This window comes from Dipodomys ordii, unplaced genomic scaffold (genome assembly GCF_000151885.1).
Source record: "Dipodomys ordii isolate 6190 unplaced genomic scaffold, Dord_2.0 Scaffold38, whole genome shotgun sequence".
Lineage (NCBI taxonomy): Eukaryota > Metazoa > Chordata > Mammalia > Rodentia > Heteromyidae > Dipodomys > Dipodomys ordii.
In genome coordinates this window covers 11,114,578-11,134,308 of record NW_012267254.1, presented here as the reverse complement: position 1 = coordinate 11,134,308, position 19,731 = coordinate 11,114,578, and the positions used below count along the sequence as shown (strand labels likewise).

General features: G+C 37.3%; 1 protein-coding gene across 1 annotated transcript in view; it reads right to left on the bottom strand.

The window, feature by feature from the left end:
- Window positions 1–19,731, bottom strand: part of Thoc2 (THO complex 2) — a 146,066-nt gene that overhangs the window by 90,408 nt on the left and 35,927 nt on the right. The window contains exons 8-10 of the mRNA XM_013018075.1: window positions 10,900–11,066; window positions 2,341–2,433; window positions 210–365 (exon numbers count right to left, since the gene is read on the bottom strand). Of these exons, the coding sequence (XP_012873529.1) occupies window positions 210–365; window positions 2,341–2,433; window positions 10,900–11,066 (416 nt within the window). The remainder of the gene's footprint in view (window positions 1–209; window positions 366–2,340; window positions 2,434–10,899; window positions 11,067–19,731) is intronic.

Genomic DNA, 19,731 nt, shown 5'->3' with positions numbered 1-19,731 from the left:
CATTCATCTACTGAGGGGCATCTGGGTTGGTTCCATATCTTAGCTATGGTAAATAATGCTGCAATAAACATAGTTGTGCTGGTAGCTTTAGTATCTACCCTTGTTTGTGATCATTAAAACAATCAAAATTTTACAATTATGTTTCTGTAAGGTGACTATTAGAAGTTAAATTTCACAATTATAATGTTAATTTTATAGGAATGATGTACCTTCTCTACTTTGTCGTCATCTTTCTCCTTTTCTTTTTCTCTCTCATCCATTTTTTCAGAAGACAATACAACCATGTTAAGTTTTCTAACAATTTGCTTAGCTTCCACAATTTCTCGTTTATGTTCATCCATAATGCAACTATCAGCTGGAAGAAGCTAAAAGAGATTGATTAAACTTTTATTAGCAGCTAATAAACTTTCTTATTCAAAAATCAAAAGCTATTTTCAACTGATATAAGTCTAGTCCATTTGTGACTATGATTTTTCTTCTAAATAAGTGTCACCGGGGGGAGGCTGGGAAGGGATGTGAAGGGTAAACAAAGGAGGAGGCTGCAATGCTTGATAAGAAATGTACTCATTATCTTGCCCATGTAATTGTAACCCCTCTATACAGTATGTTCACAAAAAATAAAAATTTAAAATAAATAAATGTCACAACTATTGGTAGTATTTAAGACTTTGGAAATATTTTTAAATCAGGTAGCAAAATTTTGTATGCTCTTTATGTTAAAGATCCTGAAATAATATAACAATAATGTTTACCACTGAATTCATAAATTTACCCAAGAAAATATTTACGTGTTCTACTGAAAACACTGGAAATGTCACTCAGAGGTAGACTACATGCCTAGTTAGTTGCAAGGTCCTGTACACACACACACACACACATACACACACACACTAATCCAAACCCCAAACCATGTATTTTTCCTTGAAATTACAGCCAAATTCCACACACACACACACACACACACACACACACACACACACACACTAATCCAAACCCCAAACCATGTATTTTTCCTTGAAATTACAGCCAAATTCCAAATTGAAGTACTGCACATGGATTAAATTTAAATTGTTAGACGTGAACCTTCCAAACAAAAAAATGTCAAGTTGGGGCTGGAAATGTGGCTTAGTGGTAAAGTGCTTGCCTAGCATGCATGAAGCCCTGGGTTCAATTCCTCAGTACTACATACACAGAAAAGGCCAGAAGTGGTACTATGGCTCAAGTGGTAGAGTGCTATCCTTGAGCAAAAGAAGCTTGGGAACAGTGCCCAGGCCCTGAGTTCAAACCCCAGGACTGGCCAAAAAGAAGAAAAAAACCTGTAACTTTTTTATCCTTTATTCTAAATTAAGCTAAAAATGAAGTATCTACATTTTTACGAATGAGAAACTAATACGTGTATACTCCACCCTCCACTGTGAGGAAGACTCAAGTATCTCAATACAGTTCCCTTTTGAGTGTGTCTGTGACAGTTACTGTAAACATTTTATGTAATAACCCTGACACAAGGAAAATTACAGTCAAAACACTATTAATAATTTCTGCTAGAAGCAATAGTGAACTACAAGATAAATGTTTCTATCTAATAGAAATGGATAATCTAGCCTGGCACTGGTGGCTCCTGCACCTGTAATCTTAGCTACTGGGGAGCCTGAGGTATGAGGATCAGGGTTCAAAGCCAACCCGGGAAGGAAGGTCTGTGAGACTCACCTCCAATTAATCTGCAGAAACCAGAAGTGGCACTGTGGCTCAAAGTGGTAGAGTACTAGCCTTGAGCAAGAGTTCAGGGACAGCACTCAGGCCCTGACTTTAAGCCCCCCACAAAAAGACAGTGCCCAGGAACGAACACCCACACCCACACCCACACCCACACCCACACCCCCACACCAAGAAGCCTAATACAACAATTAAATTTGGATTGTCTCCATTAAGACATGCCGTGTACACACACACACACACACAAAAAGCCAAATACAACAATTAATCCTGGATTGCACACACACACACACACACACACACACACACACACACACACACATACACACACACACATACACCCAAAAAGCCTAATACAACAATTAAATTTGGATTGTCTCCATTAAGACATGCTGTGCTGCTGATTAAAGCAACTTGAACTTTTTAATTCACCGTTAAATCTACAACTGGCCAAGGAATTAACTCACTTTACAAAGTAAACAGAAATTAATAGTGCAATTATGTCTTCATAAACTAAGAACTGAGCACCTGGAATCAATCATGGAATATTATATTGTTACCTACTCCTCTTCCCTCCCCTGGTATGGACAACCAAATATTCTTTGCAGCCCAGTTGAATTGACTTACATGTACGTAAAGATCATCTAAATCAATAAGATTAAATTGTAGAAGTACAGCTGCAACTCTGTATAAAGATGATGGAGTCTCACCACTTGGTTCCTTAAAAAACAAAAGAATAATTTCTACTTAGAGTAACAACAATTTAAATCATATCTTTGCCTCCAATAATTAAGAACAATTATATCTAATAACTCAAGCATAAAGTTAAATGTTCTTATCAAAATTAAATCTATTAAACATCTGAATTCAGGATAAAACTGGTTATGTCAGCATTCCTTTCAACATTGAAAAATCTGATGATCACAAAGAAATCAATTCTGGAAAGATACCTTTAAAAAACTTATTTTTTATTGTTATAAAAGGAATGTATAGAGGGTTAGTGTTATAGACAACTTTTAAAAGCACATTAATATTGGAGTTAATTTCAATATTCATGTTTGTCTATATTTGTATGTGTAATTTCTTCACTCGTTTTTTCAAGTAGTTCTCAGTGAACATGCAAATAGAAGTGAAAGGATAAATGTGGAAGTACAAAAACTATGACTTTGCTTTGTACTTTTTCCTTATACCTTTATTTCTTGGATTTCATGTTACATATATCTACATGTATACTAACTTCCCCTTTTAAATAAGTGTCTATACACATTCAGATGGCTAAATAGACTTTTTTTTGCCAGTCCTGGGGCTTACACTCAGGGCCTAAGCACTGTCCCTGAGATTCTTTTGCTCAAGGCTAGCATTCTACCACTTGAGCCACAGCACCACTTCTGGCTTTTTCTGTGTATGTGGTACTGAGGAATCGAACCCAGGACTTCAGGCATGCTAGCCAAGCACTCTACTACTAAGCCACATTCCCAGCTCCAGACATTTTCTTTCTTTTGTATTTATTTTTTAAAAAATTTTGTCCTGAACTCAGGCCTGGGCACTGTTCTTGAGCCTTTTGCTCAAGGATAGTGCTGCACCTCTTGGACCATAGCTCTACTTCCAACTTTGTGGTAGTTTATCTGAAATAAGTGCCTCATAGACTTTCTTGCCTAGACTGGCTTTGAACAGTGATCGTCATATCTCAGCCTGAGAAGCTAAAATTACAGGCATGAGCTACCAGCTTCTGGTTAAATCAATATTTTAAACTACAGAATATTGAGGCAAATTCTAGTCCAGCCACGAGGGCCTTACAGAAAAACAAGGATCTTCGAATGCTATCAACATTAAAGCTAAGTTTTAAACTGCTTGGAGTCCATGAGAAAAAAAAATCAGAAATATCTAAGTGGTCAAATGCAAACAAAACTCAAACACTGTTATTTTGCTCAACACTAAAAATAAAACCTGTCTTAAAAGCTCTTTCCACAACTGGGATGGGGATTATCAACAAAAATAGGAAGCTCTACAAACTAGACTATTTTGATGGGGGCATTTATTCACTTTTTTTTTCCAGTCATGGCACTTGAAATCAGGACCTGGGCACTGTTCGAGCTTTTCTACTCAAATCTAGTGCTCTACCACTTTGTGCCACAGATCCAATTCTGGCTTTCTGTGGTTAACTGGAGATAAAAGTCTCACAGACCTTCTTGACCAGGCTGGCTTTGAACTGCAATTGTCAAATCTCAGCCTTTCATTTCTGACTTGCAATTAACTTCAGACTCACTATCAACCTCCTTTGGACCCTACTCTCTCTGCTCTCTCTTCCCACCCCCTCTTCTTTCTTCCCCCCACCCCTCTCTCTGAAATAGGGTTTTCCTACCTATGTTTTATAGGCTAGTATTCACCTCCTAAATACAACTACCTCTCAAGAAGCTGGGGCTACAAGTACATAGCACCATGCCCAACATACACCTTTCTTAAATTTTGGAGATCTTCATACGCATACAGGCCTTTCAGTTCCTCAAACTCCTTTCTTTCAAAAATCTTCTCCTTGACACTATCCTAGTCATTCGCTCTATATCCAAAACTTTACTATTACCCAAAGCAACCACAAACTTTACTATTACCCAAAGCAACCACAAGTGTATGACTGTAATATTCTAGTCGTCTCTTCCACTATAGTCAACACTTTCTTAAATGTCTCATCCCCTCTTTTCTCAGATGATAATTTGAAATTCTGTGAAAAAAATAGTGACTGCTGAGTTTCTCCAAACTCCCACAATCACACTTAACAACCATACTTAACTGCACCTACATATGCTACCTCCATAGCTATTACAGTTGAAGTCTCTGCTCCTAGAGTCAGTCCATCTATTACAGCACTGAATCCCATGCTATTTTCTAATTCTTTCCTTTCTCTCCTACTATAACCAGTTTCACTCTTTCTGCTCAATCATTTCTAGCAGCGGACAAATCTGTTCTCTCTCCCAGTATTACAAAAAGGACTTACTTCCTTGAGTTCACTTTACCTACCATTTACCAACCCATTTGTCTGCACAGAGTTGTTGATTCTCCCTGTCTCCAATTCCACTATTTCTATTCTGTTAAATATAATAAATTTTACTAAAACAATCAATTTTGGTCTTCTTTTAACATAACTGCATTCATCAAGTTTCAGACTTAAATGATAGGTCAAGCAGAGCACAAGCAGTTCTTGTATATACTAGGTACCAAGGGAACTGAGATCTAAGGATCTCAGTTTGAAGCTAGCACAGACAGAAAAGGTCTGAGGGTATATATCTGATAAATGTTCATAATGCTGGACTGGAGGCATGGCTCAAGCAGTACAAGTCCAGCTATGAGCAAAAAAGCTGAATGTGAATGCAAATCTCTGAGATAAATCCCTAACACTGGCACAAAAATAAATAATATCAAAACATTTGACAAAGTTTATCTTTTCTTCCTCCATTTAGCTTCCAAAATGCCACATTCTGCTTGACTCTTACTTTACATGTTGTTCCTTCTCCACCGTTTTTCCCCCCTATTTTCTGAGACAAGGCTTCACTGGCCTGAAACTCATGATTCTCCTGGCCCAGCAGTGCTAGGACTAATGGCACAGCTACCAAATCCAGTTCTTCTCTTCTCTTTCTTCCTGGTTCTGCTTCTTCTGCACTACCCCGTTAATACTGATGTATCTCAGAGATCCATCACTGGTTCTCTTAATCTTCCTATTACAAATCTGTGGTAGTTTCTTCTGCATCACAACTTTCAGTAGTATTTATATGCTCTTGATAAGATACATTTCTATTTGTAGTCTTGATATTTGTTCTAAAACACCAGATTCATACATCCAGCTATTTACTCAGATCTAGTTACCAGACTCATATATCAGTTATTTATACTTGGATACCTAACAGATATATCAAACATAACATAATCACAACTGAATTATAGATTGCTGCCTACAACATCCGATTCTACTGCACCTGAAAGTCTTCCCATCTCAGTTGATAATAACACCATCATTTTAATTATCAATCCAAAAACCTTCAAAATATTCCTTAACTCAACTTTCTCATATTCTCTATTTGACCCACAAGCAAATACTGGGAATACCTTCAAAATGTATTCATACGGGCTTGGAAGGTGGCTCAGTGGTAGATTGCTTGCCTTGCATTCATGAGGCCCTGGGTTCGATTCCTCAGCACCACATAAGCAAAAAGAAAAAAGCCGGAAGTGGCACTGTGGCTCAAGTGGTAGAGCACTAGCCTTGAGCTGAAGAGCTGAGAGACAGCGCCCAGGCCCAGAGTTCAGGCCCCACGACCAGACCCCCCCCAAAAAATGTATTTGTAATATCATCAGCATACACTGCTACCATAATCAGATAGATCCTTTGAAAACTTAAGTCAACACAAATATATACAGGTGCTCAACAAACTTGCATTCTCGTTCATTCTCATTCTTATTCTCCTGCCTTCTTCATCTGTCCCACCCGTCCCTCTCACTACTCAAGTTAGGATTAAAGGTTGCTTCTACAAAACCATTTCATTCCAATACCTGGTCATTAAATGAAGAAAATTAAAGCACTTATCCTGACTTTCTAGTAAGCACTGCATTTCAGGGAAACCAAATGACTTTAGCTGACAATGGACAATTCTTCTGTTAAATAAATACAGCTAATAGATATAGAGGGCATGATAAAATTGATTATGTCAGCAATTTAAAACCCTTAAGGGTTAATCTATAGATTCTAAATTATTCAACGTAAGGTGGATGATAAAGCAGACATTCATATTGTGTCAAAGTATCAACATACAGATACCTTGCAAGTGATGAGATTGAACATAACATAATGAAGAATCAGATTATCATTAACTTACTGAACCATTTAAATATAAACATTAAATATTATACAATATGAAATACATATAACTTGTAAAATACTTAATTAAACCAACTATGAAAAAGTAATTAGATAATCCAAAAGATACTATCCTCTAGAAAATGGTTTCATCAACAAATCAAGATCAATAATTGACAAAGGAGGAGGCAACAATGCTTGATAAGAAATGTACTCATTACCTTGCTCATATAACTGTAACCCCTCTGTACAGTATTTTCACAATAAAAAACTTATTAGAAAATAAAATTAAAATTAAAAAAAGATCAATAATTGGATGCAGGGCTATTGTGATTTAAAAAAGACTGAAATATCCTATGCTATCTGTCATTTTGGATCATCGTGTGTGCATGCACGCATGCACGTGTGTGAGAGAGAGAAGGGGGAGAGAGAGGAGGGAAAGAGAGGGAAGGGGGGGAGTGTGTCCTGGAATGTTCCTGAAATTGTGGGCTCAATGCTAATACTCTACTACTTGAGCCACAGATCCACTTCTGCCTTTTGGTGGCTAATTGGGGACAAGACTCTCAGACTTTTTTGTCCAGGCTGGATTCAAACCAAGATCCTCAGATCTCAACCTTCTGAGTAACTAGGATTACAAGGTATAAGGCACCTGTGCCCAGCTAGAGTCATCATTTGAACAGAGCAGCTGTGAACTAATACTGTAAAATATTATAAAATCTAAACATGGTCTAGTTTTCTTATATGAGAGTAACTTAATTTGGTATGAATTGACAGCATGGTTAAATAAAATAATGTCCTTACTTTAAAGCGAAGTAGAAAGGAAACCTTTTTCTCTGCCAATGACCTGTTGGATATTCACAATATGATTTGAAATTCATAGAAAGGGGCTGGGAAGGTGGCTCAGTGGTAGAGTGCTTGCCTTGCATACATGAGGCCCTGGGTTCAATTCCTCATCACCACATAAATAGAAAAAAAAAAAAAAAGCCTGAAGTGGCGCTGTGGGGTAGAGCACTAGCCTTGAGCTGAAGAGCTGAGGGACTGTGCCCAGGCCCAGAGTTCAGGCCCCATGACCAACCAAAAGAAAAAAAGAAGAAAAAATGAAATTCATAGAAAATTATCAATAGAAACAGCTTTGGTCATCCAAGAAGAAGCACACATGTCTGTCCCATCATATACCAAATGTTTTGCAGGCATGGCCCACCAGCAAAAAATTTCCCTAATTTTTTTTCATTTTGTTTTTTTTTTCCTAAGATCAGACAAGATCCAGCTTGTTTGCTGTGATATACCTGGGCTGGCTTTAAACCTTGATCCTCAGATCTCAACCTTCTGAGTAACGGGTTACAGGCCTGAGCCACCAGCACCTAGCACCCTCTTCTAAACAGTATCAACTTCAATATTAAGGAGAAACTGTCACAATAAATATAATATAAATTAATATTATAAAAAATGACTATGTGTTAGTGAACTTAATTCTAGGTTATGAAGTTATAATCAAATATATCACTTAGTCTTTTCTATATGTCTGCAAATGCTTATAATAAAATAAAAACCTATGAGAGAAACATAAGGAAAAGCTAAGGTAACATCCATCTCCTACCAGAAACCCTCCATGGGTTCCATATAACATCAAAGTTAAAAACCCTGCACTAATTCTTATGATCCAACCGCCATCATCTCTGATGTAGCTACATTGGTCACATTTTACGACCATAGTACTAGCTATTCGTTTTGTCTAAGGCTGTTCAATAGACATCTGCACAGTTTACATTCCCACATTCTTCAGATCTTTGCTTAAATCATAGCTTTTTAATTATTTTACTTAAAACTGCAATCTGTAAGTCCAGGACTCATTCTCCTTATCCTGCTGCACATTTTCCCATGTTGGTGATCACTTTCAATGGTAATATTTAACTTATTTAGAATGTAAACAGGAAGCTGGGTATTAGTGGCTCATACCTATAATTCTAGCTATACAGGATGCTGAATTCTTTAGATTGTGGTTCAGAGCCCGCCCAGGCAGACAAATCCTAGAAATTTCATCTCTAATTAATCTTAAGTGTGTTCAAGTGGTAGAGGGTCAGTTATGAACCAAGGCAAGAAGGCATTGGTTTGTATTATGTATGTCACTCCATCACCTAGAACAGTTACACATAAGAGGTACTCAAGCAATATAACCTAAATAAATTAATTTGGAGTTTAATAAAGCCTAAATATTATACAGAATTACTCCTATTACTTCATTTTAAATCCAAAAATGAAGGGTTTATGACATAGGTGAGAATGATCATCTTATCCTTCTTTCTTGTGACAAGGTAACTTCAACCAAGCTTTTCTTTTAGTACACTAACACTTTCTAGTAATTCTCTTCCTGTTGTCTGTCATGCTGTACTAATGTTCTCCATAAATTGTCTATTGTAGTGATCTCTTTCAGAGGAATAGAGATGGACCTGCCTTAGGCTCAAAATTTGTCATGTTTAAAACATTCCCAACAGCTGATCACAGGCTGATACTAAAACAAAATCATTCTTAAATCAAGAATAGTCAATTCTGCCTAAAGAAATAGCATTAAGTGAAGAAAAAAGGCAGCCTGTTGAGTCAAACAATTACAAATTGATAAAAATGAGGAGTACAATGAGGGGGACAAATATTTTCAGGCAGTAATGGAAAATGAAGATGGAATTAGGCAAGGGACCAATAAACAAGTTGACCATACATGCATAGGAGAATAGACATTAAGTTATATCCCTTAGGTTACATCCCATATATAGTTCTTAATATTCGTAACTTTCCTTCCAAGACCACAAACAATCTAAAAATCTCTGACAATGCTTCTTCCACTCAAAGAGGCCCTTAACACTACAGATTCTCACAATTTAAAGACCCCGTCTGACAATAGAAACAAGGAAGTATTATAAGAACTACTCCTTCCAGTGACAGGTTATTTCTAAATCAAGCTGTTTGTGCATTTGTTTGTGTAATGGGCTTTTGTTGTTTTGAACTTTTTTTTGTTTGGTACTGACATTTGCATTCAGAACCTCATTCCTTGTAGGCAGTGCTCTTATCACTTGAGCCACATCCCCAGACCTTTTTATGCTTTATTTTTTGGATAAAGTCTCACTTTTTTGCCTGGGGCCGGCCTCGGACTGCTATTCTCCCACCTATGCTTCTCTCATAGCTGAATTACAGGCATGTGCCACCATGCCCAGCTTATTTGTTGAGTGGAGTGTCGGTAACTTCTTGCCCAGGAACTTCAATCCTCCTGATTTCCGCCTCCCGTGGTGTGCCACCACGCCTTGGACATAAATCAAGTATTTTGGGATATTTCTTATATAAGAAAATTCCCATAATCTACAAAAAAGGATTATTCAAATATTGTCAAACTGTCCATGTATACTTTAATTCAGCTCACAAGATTATTACATTATGAAGAATATTTTTACATAAAGATTTTTATTTTTTAAGATGTTAAATTTAAAAAATAGCATTCCATTAACTTGATGTTATACAGTAAGTCATCATATTCACTGTGGTATGCTCTGAAATCTACCAGCCCTAACCTAAATTCTAATTCATCATGGGACAAATTAAATTTTGTCCACCCTTGGAATTCAAGTTTATTTTATGTTCTTAAGCTCAAGGTAATCGTGGTACCTATTAAAATCTAAAGGAACATTTGAATCTCTGTTTTTGTCTATATTAATGACTTGTAGGCTTCATTCTCACAGTTCATTATTCCTATATTCCTATATAGAAAACTCTCAACAACACCAGGATTAGTGTGGCTCAAGCCTGTAATCTCAGCTACTTGGGAGGCAGAGATCAAGATGCTTGCAATTGGAGGATAGCCCAGGAAAAAGCTTAACAAGATGTCATCTTAATCAGCTAGTCAGAAATGACAGCACCCATCAATGATACCACCTACAAAGGAAGCCCTAGGGAAGAGGACTGAAGTGTGAAGCCACCCTGAGCAAAAGTGTAAGACCCTATCTGAAAAATAACTAAAGCCAAAGAAGGTGTGAGGGGAGGTATGGTTTAAGTGGTAGAACTCCTGCCTAGAAAGCAGAAGGCCTTGAGTTCAAATGCCAGTACCACCAAAAAATGCTTCAAGGGACAGGCTAAAAAAACAATGTTTTTCCCTGATCCTGTATCTCCTGAGGCAAATTTAATTATGCTTTCACATTATTCAAACTATCCATATAGTACTTATCACAACATATTGTTAGCTCTCCATTAACTTATCTTCTCTGCTAGAATGTCTGACCTGAAACCACTCACTTGTAAACAAAACTCAAACTAAATTATACACATAAAATTATGAAGTGAACCTATACATATATTTTTACCTGATAAAACTTGAATTTGAACCCAAGAATATGACACAGTGTTTGCGGTTCACACATACTCATGTAAGATTCTAATAAAGATATAAAGAAGTCATCGTGTTCTGGCCTGCATTCAAATACTTCTAAAATGACATCCAGTACTCTGTTGGGATCCAGATTGAAGCATCCTGTAACAGATGAAATATACACATGTTCAAAAGTTGTTATGTCATTTCTAGTAAGGCCATTAGCTTTTAGCAATAACCAAAATAACAGTGTTTTAACTTAGTAAATTTTTTTTAAGTTGGCTTCCTCTTCTTCAGACAACACATTCTACAGATGAAAATGTAACTTGACTAAGATCACAAAATAGGTTTATGGCAAGCAAAAGGGTGAAATCCAACACCTATAACATGACTTAAGTAATTTTCTTCTATATTGTAGCACTGCCTCATCAGTTCTTGATCACTCAGGCAAATGAAAGAGATCAACACTATTAATTCTTAGCAAACCATGAAAATCAAACAATGCATTTGATAAGTTAGACAAATAAAGGGATTTACATATTTCTTTTAGGCAGAAGAGTTTGGAATGTTAATCAACAAAAGTTTAGGTTCATGAAACTGGACCACCGTCATTCTTAGAATCAATAATTTAGTTTATCTTACATATATAACACAGTTGTAAAATATAAGCATTACAGGTAGAGGAGGGAGGTAAAGGAAGGGAAAGAAACACTGTGCACTGTTATCCATGTTAATCTCCTATGGTGAACTAAAAAGGGCCAATCAGACATGGACCTGGTAAAACTTCAAGCTGTCATTCTATTCTTTTTTTATTTTGTCAATCATAGGGCTTGAACTCTGGGCCTGAGCACTGTCCCTCAGCTCTTCAACTCAGGGCTAGCATTCTACCACTTGAGCTACAGCACCACTTCTGGTTTTCTGGTGGTTTATTGGAGATAAGAGTTTCAGGGCCTCTCCTGCCCCACTGGTTTTGAACTGTGATCCTCAGATCTCAGCCTCCTGAGTAGCTAGGATTACAGGCGTGAGCCACTGGTGCCCGGGTGTCATTCTACTCTTAATATATCAGTAACTCTATATGCATTTTGCTTCTGCTGTTACCATGATGACATTGTGTACAGACACAATGTACAGACACCATTTGTATGAAAAAAAGAAAAATAATTTAATTCATAGAGGCAATTCTATACCCTATTTCTCTCAAAACATGTTCATGAGCCAGGTACCAATGGCTCCCACCTGTAATCACAGCTACTCAGTAGATTGAGATATAAGAATCATGGTTCAAAGCCAGCCCATCAGGCAAATCCATGAAGCTCTTATCTCCCATTAACCAGCAAAAAGCTAGAAGCAGAAATATAGTTCAGGTGGTAGAGCCTTATGCAAAAAAAACCTAAGGCACAGTGCCCAGGCTCTCAGTTCAAGCCCCAGTACCTGCACCAAAATATATGCATATATTCTTATGACCCACAATGTGTATGACATATCTGTTTCCTTAGGTTTATATCTGTTCCAATGTGTTATGTATCAAATGGAATGGAATTTTAAGTAACCCATATACTATGCTCTGTAATTCCTAATTAAAGTAGTAATGTAGAAAAATGTTTATATTTTTATTTATAACACCTAAGTACAAACTAATCATTTCACTGAAACAGAATATAAACATCTTTTGTTTTTGTTTTTTTGCAAAATCCTGGGACTTGAACTCAGGGCCTAGGCGCAATCCCTGATTCTCTTTGTGACCAAAGCTAGATTCGACCACTTGAGTCACAGCACCATTTCTGGCTTTTTCTGTGATTAATTGAAGATAAAAGTCTCACAAACTTGCCAACCCAAGGTTGGCTTTGAACCATGATCCTCTCAGCAGCTGCTTGAGTAGATAGCATTAGAGGTGTGAGCCATCGGCGCCTAGCAAACATCTATTTTTAATGCTAGAAAAAATACAATAGTGTTTGACTGAGGAACATGTGTGAAATTTAAACACTTGTACCTTATGAATGGCTTAGATTTTTCAAAGAAAATTTATAACCTGCTAACTTATTCCCACTCGAACACTTTTGTAAGACTTTCAAGAGCTGTATCTATCAACTTCACTCAATTCAAGTTTTAACAATCGGAAAACTAAATACTTCAAATACAAGTATTACTAATGATACATTTTCTTCCATTTGTCAGACTAAGGAAAAGAAGGACAAAAGCTGTGATATCTTACCAAAAAAGGGCTTCAAATTTTCATAAATTCTCTAAAAAAGATACATCATAAAGTTCTGGGAGAAAAACCTAAATATTTGCCTTCTGCTATACTCCCAAACATAAAACTGACTCCAAAAAACAACTACAAGAATCCTTAAATGCTGCTGGAAATATAAAGTTTTAAAAAAAACTGGGAATATGGCTTAGTGGTAGAGTGCTTGTTTGACATGCATGAATCTCTGGGTTCCATTCCTCAGTAGCACATAAACAGAAAAGGCTGGAAGTGGTGCTATGTCAAGTGGTAGAGTGCTATCCTTGAATAAAAGAAGCTCAGGGACAATGTCCAGACCCTGAGTTCAGGCCCTAGGACTGGAAAAAAAAAACTACCTAGCTAAAACTGATAGCTTCTTTAAAAAATGATAGCTTCATTAAAATTGAAAAACATATATTTTAGTCATTACATACCTAGGCATTACCCAAAAGAGGAAGGGAAGGAAGCAGAAAGGTTGGGTATTCAGAAATAAAAAGTGAAGAACTGTCTGGGTGCTAGTGATTCACATCTGTAATCCTAGCTACTCAGGAGGCTGAGATCTGAGGTTCATGGTTCAAAGCCAGCCCGAGCAGTAAAGTCCATGAGACTCTTATCTCCAATAAACCACTAGGAAACCAGGAAGTGGTGCTGTGGCTCAAGCAGTAGAGTGCTCACCTTGAGCTGAAGAGTACAGGGACAGCGCCCAAGCCCAGAGTTCAAGCCCCATGACTAACCAAAAAAATAAAAATAAGGCACTGGGAAGGTGGCTCAGCGGTAGAGTGCTTGCCTTGCATACATGAGGCCCTGGGTTCAATTCCTCAGCACCAAGTAAGCAGAAAAAGCCAGAAGTGGGGCTGAGGCTCAAGTGGTAGAGCGCTGGTCTACAGCTGAAGAGCTGGGGGACACAGGCCCAGAGTACAGGCCCCATGACCAACAACAACCCAAAAAAAAAAAAAGGTGAAGAACTACTCATACAGACAACAACCTATAAAAATCACAAAATAATTATAGTTGAATAACAATGTCAAAATGAAATAAGCTAAATAAAAATACTATATACTGTATGATTGCATTTACAGAAAATTCCAGTAAAAAAAAAAAAACTAGTCTATACTGTCAGAAAACAGATCTGGCCTCAGGAGAAAAGAAATAGAGAGGGAGATAACACAAACAAGTAAGAGAAATCTTGGAGCTGACTGATAAGAAAGACCACCATCTTGTTTGAGAGGTGTGTTTGAATAGATAGATTCATGCAGGGCTGGGAAGGTGGCTCAGTGATAGAGTGCTTGCCTCGCATGCATGAGGCCCTGGGTTTGATTCCTCAGTACCACATACACATACACAGAAAAAAACGGAAGTAGGTACTGTGGCTCAAGTGGTAGAGCGCTCGCCTTGAGCTGAAGAGCTTAGGGACAGCACCCAGCCCCAGAGATTAAGCTCCATGACTGACAAAAAAAATACATTCAGGTACAGTTATAAAACATCAATTATGCCTTAGTAAAACTGAAAAATACTAATTCTGTAATAGACAACAGATTATAAAAGTCCATTCCAGCAAAATTTTGCAATCTTTTCACTTCTACATTTAATATACGAATACATTGCTAAGTTGGATACTGGTGGCTCATGTGTTTAATCCAAGCTACTCAAGCAGCTGAGATCTCAGGATCACAGGTCAAAGGCAGACCAGGCAGAAAAGTCCGTAAGATTCTTATTTCCAATTAACCAGCAAAATATCAAAATAGATCAATACTCTGAAGCAAAAAATTTAAACAAGAAATAAGCAAGAGCTCAAGGCTCAACCACAGTAACCAAAACACACACATACAAAATAGAAATTTTTAAAAGAAATCACTAAGTGGCATGCACATCTGAGGGAAGGTGGGAGCAGAGCAGAGGATCAGTAGAAAACAGGTAAAAAATACAACAGAGAGGCCCATCAGTTGCACTGGACAACTCAAGGCAGTGGTGAGGGAGGGAATGAAAGAGAAATGGAACAGCTGACACTAAGCAAAAGGAAAGAAATATACATACCACCTGATTTTTATTTATTTATTTTTTTTGGGTCCGGTTGTGGGGCCTGAACTCTGGGCCTGGGCGCTGTCCCTCTGCTCTTCAGCTCAAGGCTAGTGCTCTACCACTTGAGCCACAGCGCCACTTCCGGCTTTTTTCTTTTTGCTTATGTGGTGCTGAGGAATCGAACCCAGGGCCTTGAGCATGCAAGGCAACCGCTCTACCGCTGAGCCACCTTCCCAGCCCATACCACCTGATTTTTAAGAAATAGTTTCTTTGTTAAAGGTCATAGAGCTCATAAGCTAAGTAGATTAAAATAATGATGACTATCATTGTGAAGATTAAAAGGCATCTGTGTCTGTAGCTAAGCATAACTATGCTAAAGTATTGTGAAATTTATGTAGTCACTTAATCTCAATGAAATATTGAAGAGGGGGTAACAATGCTCGATAGGAAATGTAATTATTACCTTACTCATGTAACTGTAACCCCTCTCTACAGTATCTTTACAATAAATTTATCTAAGTATATATATAAAGAAATGTTTGAACCCTCTGTACATTTTTTCACAATAAAAAATAAAAAAGAAATGTACTCATTATCTTGCCCATGTAATTGTAACCCTTCTGTACAGTATTTTCACAATAAAAAATAAATAAATAAAATGTTTGAAGAAAAAAAATCACTGAGCAAAAATGAACAATACTATACTATTATAAAGGACAATAAAGTCACTGAATATTAATTCTGAAAAATAGGCTGGCATATTCATTAGATGATATATACAAAATCTGTAAAGAATAAAAAGGCAACAATGGATGCACTTTTTCAAGTATTTCATTCAGATTACTTTGAAGTTCACATTTTAAATATGCAGAAATATAATCACTGACATTATGTTTAACAGTAGTAATTCAGCAAGGCTATTCTGCATGTGATCTGTAATTTCTAATTAAGGTAGTGATCTAGAAAATGTGTGCACTTTTATTTATAACAGATTATCACCTTTAGGTCATTCAAAAAAGAAAAACAGGCTTTTGATTTTTCTACTACAATTACTTTATATAACATAATTTGCTCAATAAATTACATCCATACGAACGAAATCAAATTGAAAGTTTGCAAAATTATTTTTAAAACTAAGCTTTAAATGGACAGTAAATAAACACTGACCATAAAGTTTTAAGTCAGCTATGCTACTTCATACAGTGAGACTCTAGTTATAATCAGTAAGTCTGAATACTCAAAAAAAATTCTAATGACAGCTGTGACAGAGCATAAACACTCTTGTGTTCAAGCATCTTAAAAAAGCTTTTGTCCACCCAAAGCATGAATAAAACATGTGATCTTGAAAGTGATCACCAGCAAAGTCTAGCTTACTACCTCTAACACCAGTTATGTTACAAAATGAAACACATATACATACACAAAAGCACATACCCATGATACCCTTATGCCTTTGGACAAATAGATAACCATACTAGAAGGGAATAAGTGGGAAAATAAATAACAAACCCCTAACAACCACTTGCTTCATTCTCATAATAGAGGGTTAAAAACTTATTTCTAACATATTGTAAACAAATTTCAGTGAAGAAAAACTTCAGTTAAAGGTCTATAATCCTAGGTAATCAGTAGATTGAGATCCAAAATCTGCCTGGGAAAAAAAGTCTTTGATATTCATCTCTAAAATAACCAGCAAAGCCGGATGCCAGTGGATCATGCCTGTAATCCTAGCTACTCAGGAGGCTGAGATCTGATGATCACAGTTCAAAGCCAGCCCAGGCAGGAAAGTCCTTGAGACTCTTATCTCCAATAAACCATTAGAAAACCAGAAGTGGTGCTGTGGCTCAAGTGGTAGATTGCTTGCCTTGAGCTGAAGAGCTGAAGGAAAGCACCCAAGCCCCACAAACAACCAAAAAAAACAGCAAAAAGCCAGGCTACAGGCATGGCTCAAGTGGTAGAACATCAGCCTAACAAACAAGTAGAGGAGCAATTACAAAACCCTGAGTTCAAACTCCTGTCCCAGTTAAAAAAAAAAAAGGAAAAACTAGCCCAGCACTGGTGGCTCTGGTGGCATGTAATACTAGCTACTCAGGAGGCTGAGATCTGAAGATCGAAGTTCAAAGCCAGCCTGGGCAGGAAAGTCCTTAAGACTCTTATCTCCAATAAAGTACTCAGAAAAAGCCAGAAGTGGCACTGTGGCTCACGTGATAAGAGTGCTCACCTTGAGCAAAAAGAAGCCCAGGGACAATACCCAGGCCCTGAGTTGAACCCCCAGGACTGGCAAAAAAAAAAAAATGTAAGAAAAGAAGTTGAATATCACATATCATTCCAAGAATAAAACTGCTTTGGCATTCTTTGTTTTTTTTATTATCTTTTAGTAGTTGTACAAAGAGAATTCAAGTCAACATATTTATAAGTAAAATGCATCTTGATCAATGTTACCCCTTCATATTCCATCATCTTTCCCAATCCTACCAATCCCTTCAATTTTCTTAGCTCCTCTGGTCACTTTACAAGCAACCAACTAAACCTGTGAGATTGAAGGGACAAAGACTCCCATTTCTACCCTTCCCCAGACCAGTCTATATCCTTAGACACCAACCAGCAAATTTAAGTCATGAACTCTACTTCTTGGAGGAAGGGTAAGGAATACAGCCTAAGCAAAAAAAAAAAAAAAAAATCATGGACCACTAAATCCAAAATCAGGGGGAATCATTTTCACTTTCAAAAGCTAAGCTCAACTCCAGGAAATGGAAACATGTTTTGTTTTGTTTTTTGTTTTTTTTAAAAAAAGCTAAGCTCAAGTAAACTAGATCTCTGACTAATTTCTAGCTAGAGCTTTTGGTGTAGACCAAAAATCAACAATAGCCTGTGAGTTAAACCCAATTATTTATCTGTATATATGCATGGAATAATAATACAGATGTTTATAACAATGATTGACACAAGCCGGGCACTGGTGGCTCACACTTGTAATCCTAGCTACTCAGGAAGCTGAGATCTGAGGATTATGGTTCAAAGTAAACCCATGCAACTCTTACTTCCAAGTAACCACCAAAATGCAAAAGTGAAGCTGTGGCTCATGTGGTAGAGTACCAGCCTTGAGAGAAAACACTAAAGGAAAGCACTCATGCCCTAAATTCAAACCCAAATACTAACGCATGCACACACACACACACACACACACACACACTAAAGGTTTACTAAAGCACAGTCACACCTACTTATTTATATATGGCCTATGTCTGCTTTCACCCTACAACAATAGTTAAGTAGGTGCAATAGAAACTATATAACCCACAAAGCCAAAACCTATTTATTATCCTACTAGGTAGTAGGATAACAGGTTGATATCCAATAAAACAGGTTGTTGACCAATGACTGAACTCAGAGCTTAGGCACTGTCCCTGAGCTAGCCACAGCTCCCTTTCCAGCTGAGTCCTGGCAACCTCTGACAGTCTTTCCTCGGATTTCTACCATCTTAATGAAAGCAAGATCTACTTGACAAGAACTATCAACTTGGCAAGTCAACAGTTTTACTAATCACTCTTCACTCCTATTTAATTTAGATTTCATATCAGACTTGCTATCACAGGCACTATTATACAACACTATCATTTATACTGCCAGGTTTGCTCATGCTTTACATACTCCCAGGCTCTCTAATAGAATATAAACATTTTTGAAGATCCAGAAACAAAGAATTACCTTTTAACTAAAGGGTAAGTAGGATTTATCCAGATCATAAAAAGTACCCTGAGGGGCTGGGAAGGTGGCTCAGTGGTAGAGTGCTTGCCTTGCATGCATGAGGCCCTGAAGAGCTGAGGGACAGCACCCAGGCCCAGAGTTCAGGCCCCACAACTGTACCCCCAAAAAAAAAAAGCAGCAAGAGGATGCTGTGTCTGAATTGTTCTAGACAGTACAGACTAGTCTAAGATAAAGTTTCTTTTGAGAGAGAATTTAATGAATTGTATCATTCAAGGAATACTCATTGAATTAAAAGTCCTGACCTCAATTTTTCCATCAATTAAAAGTTCTTTTTCTCACACCACTGGGGAAAGAGAAAAGTCATCTAACAAGAAAGAAACAAACACTAAGCCTGAGAGAACCCTGTAAAAAATGGGCAAATTTATTATTCATTTTCACCTAGTATTTATTTAGCACCTCATACCAGACACTGAGGACAAGGTAATAAACAATGCAAACAGAAGCAACTGTTCTCAAAGAGCTTACATTCATGTAGAAGGGGGCTTAAAATAGATCATTACTCAGTATATAAGAGAGATGATTCCAAGACACCCTTGAGGTTACCAAAACCCACAGATGATCATTTTCACATAGACTACATACATCTTCTTGTATACTTTAAACTATCTCTAGATTACTTATAACACATAATATACTATAAGTACCACATGAATTGCTGTTACTTTGATTAGGGACTATTGACAAGGGGAAAAAAAGCCTGTGAATAAATTATTTTTCTTGGGGCTGGGAAGGTGGCTCAGTGGTAGAGCGCTTGCCTTGCATGCCTGAGGCCCTGGGTTCGATTCCTCAGCACCACATAAGCAAAAAGAAAAAAGC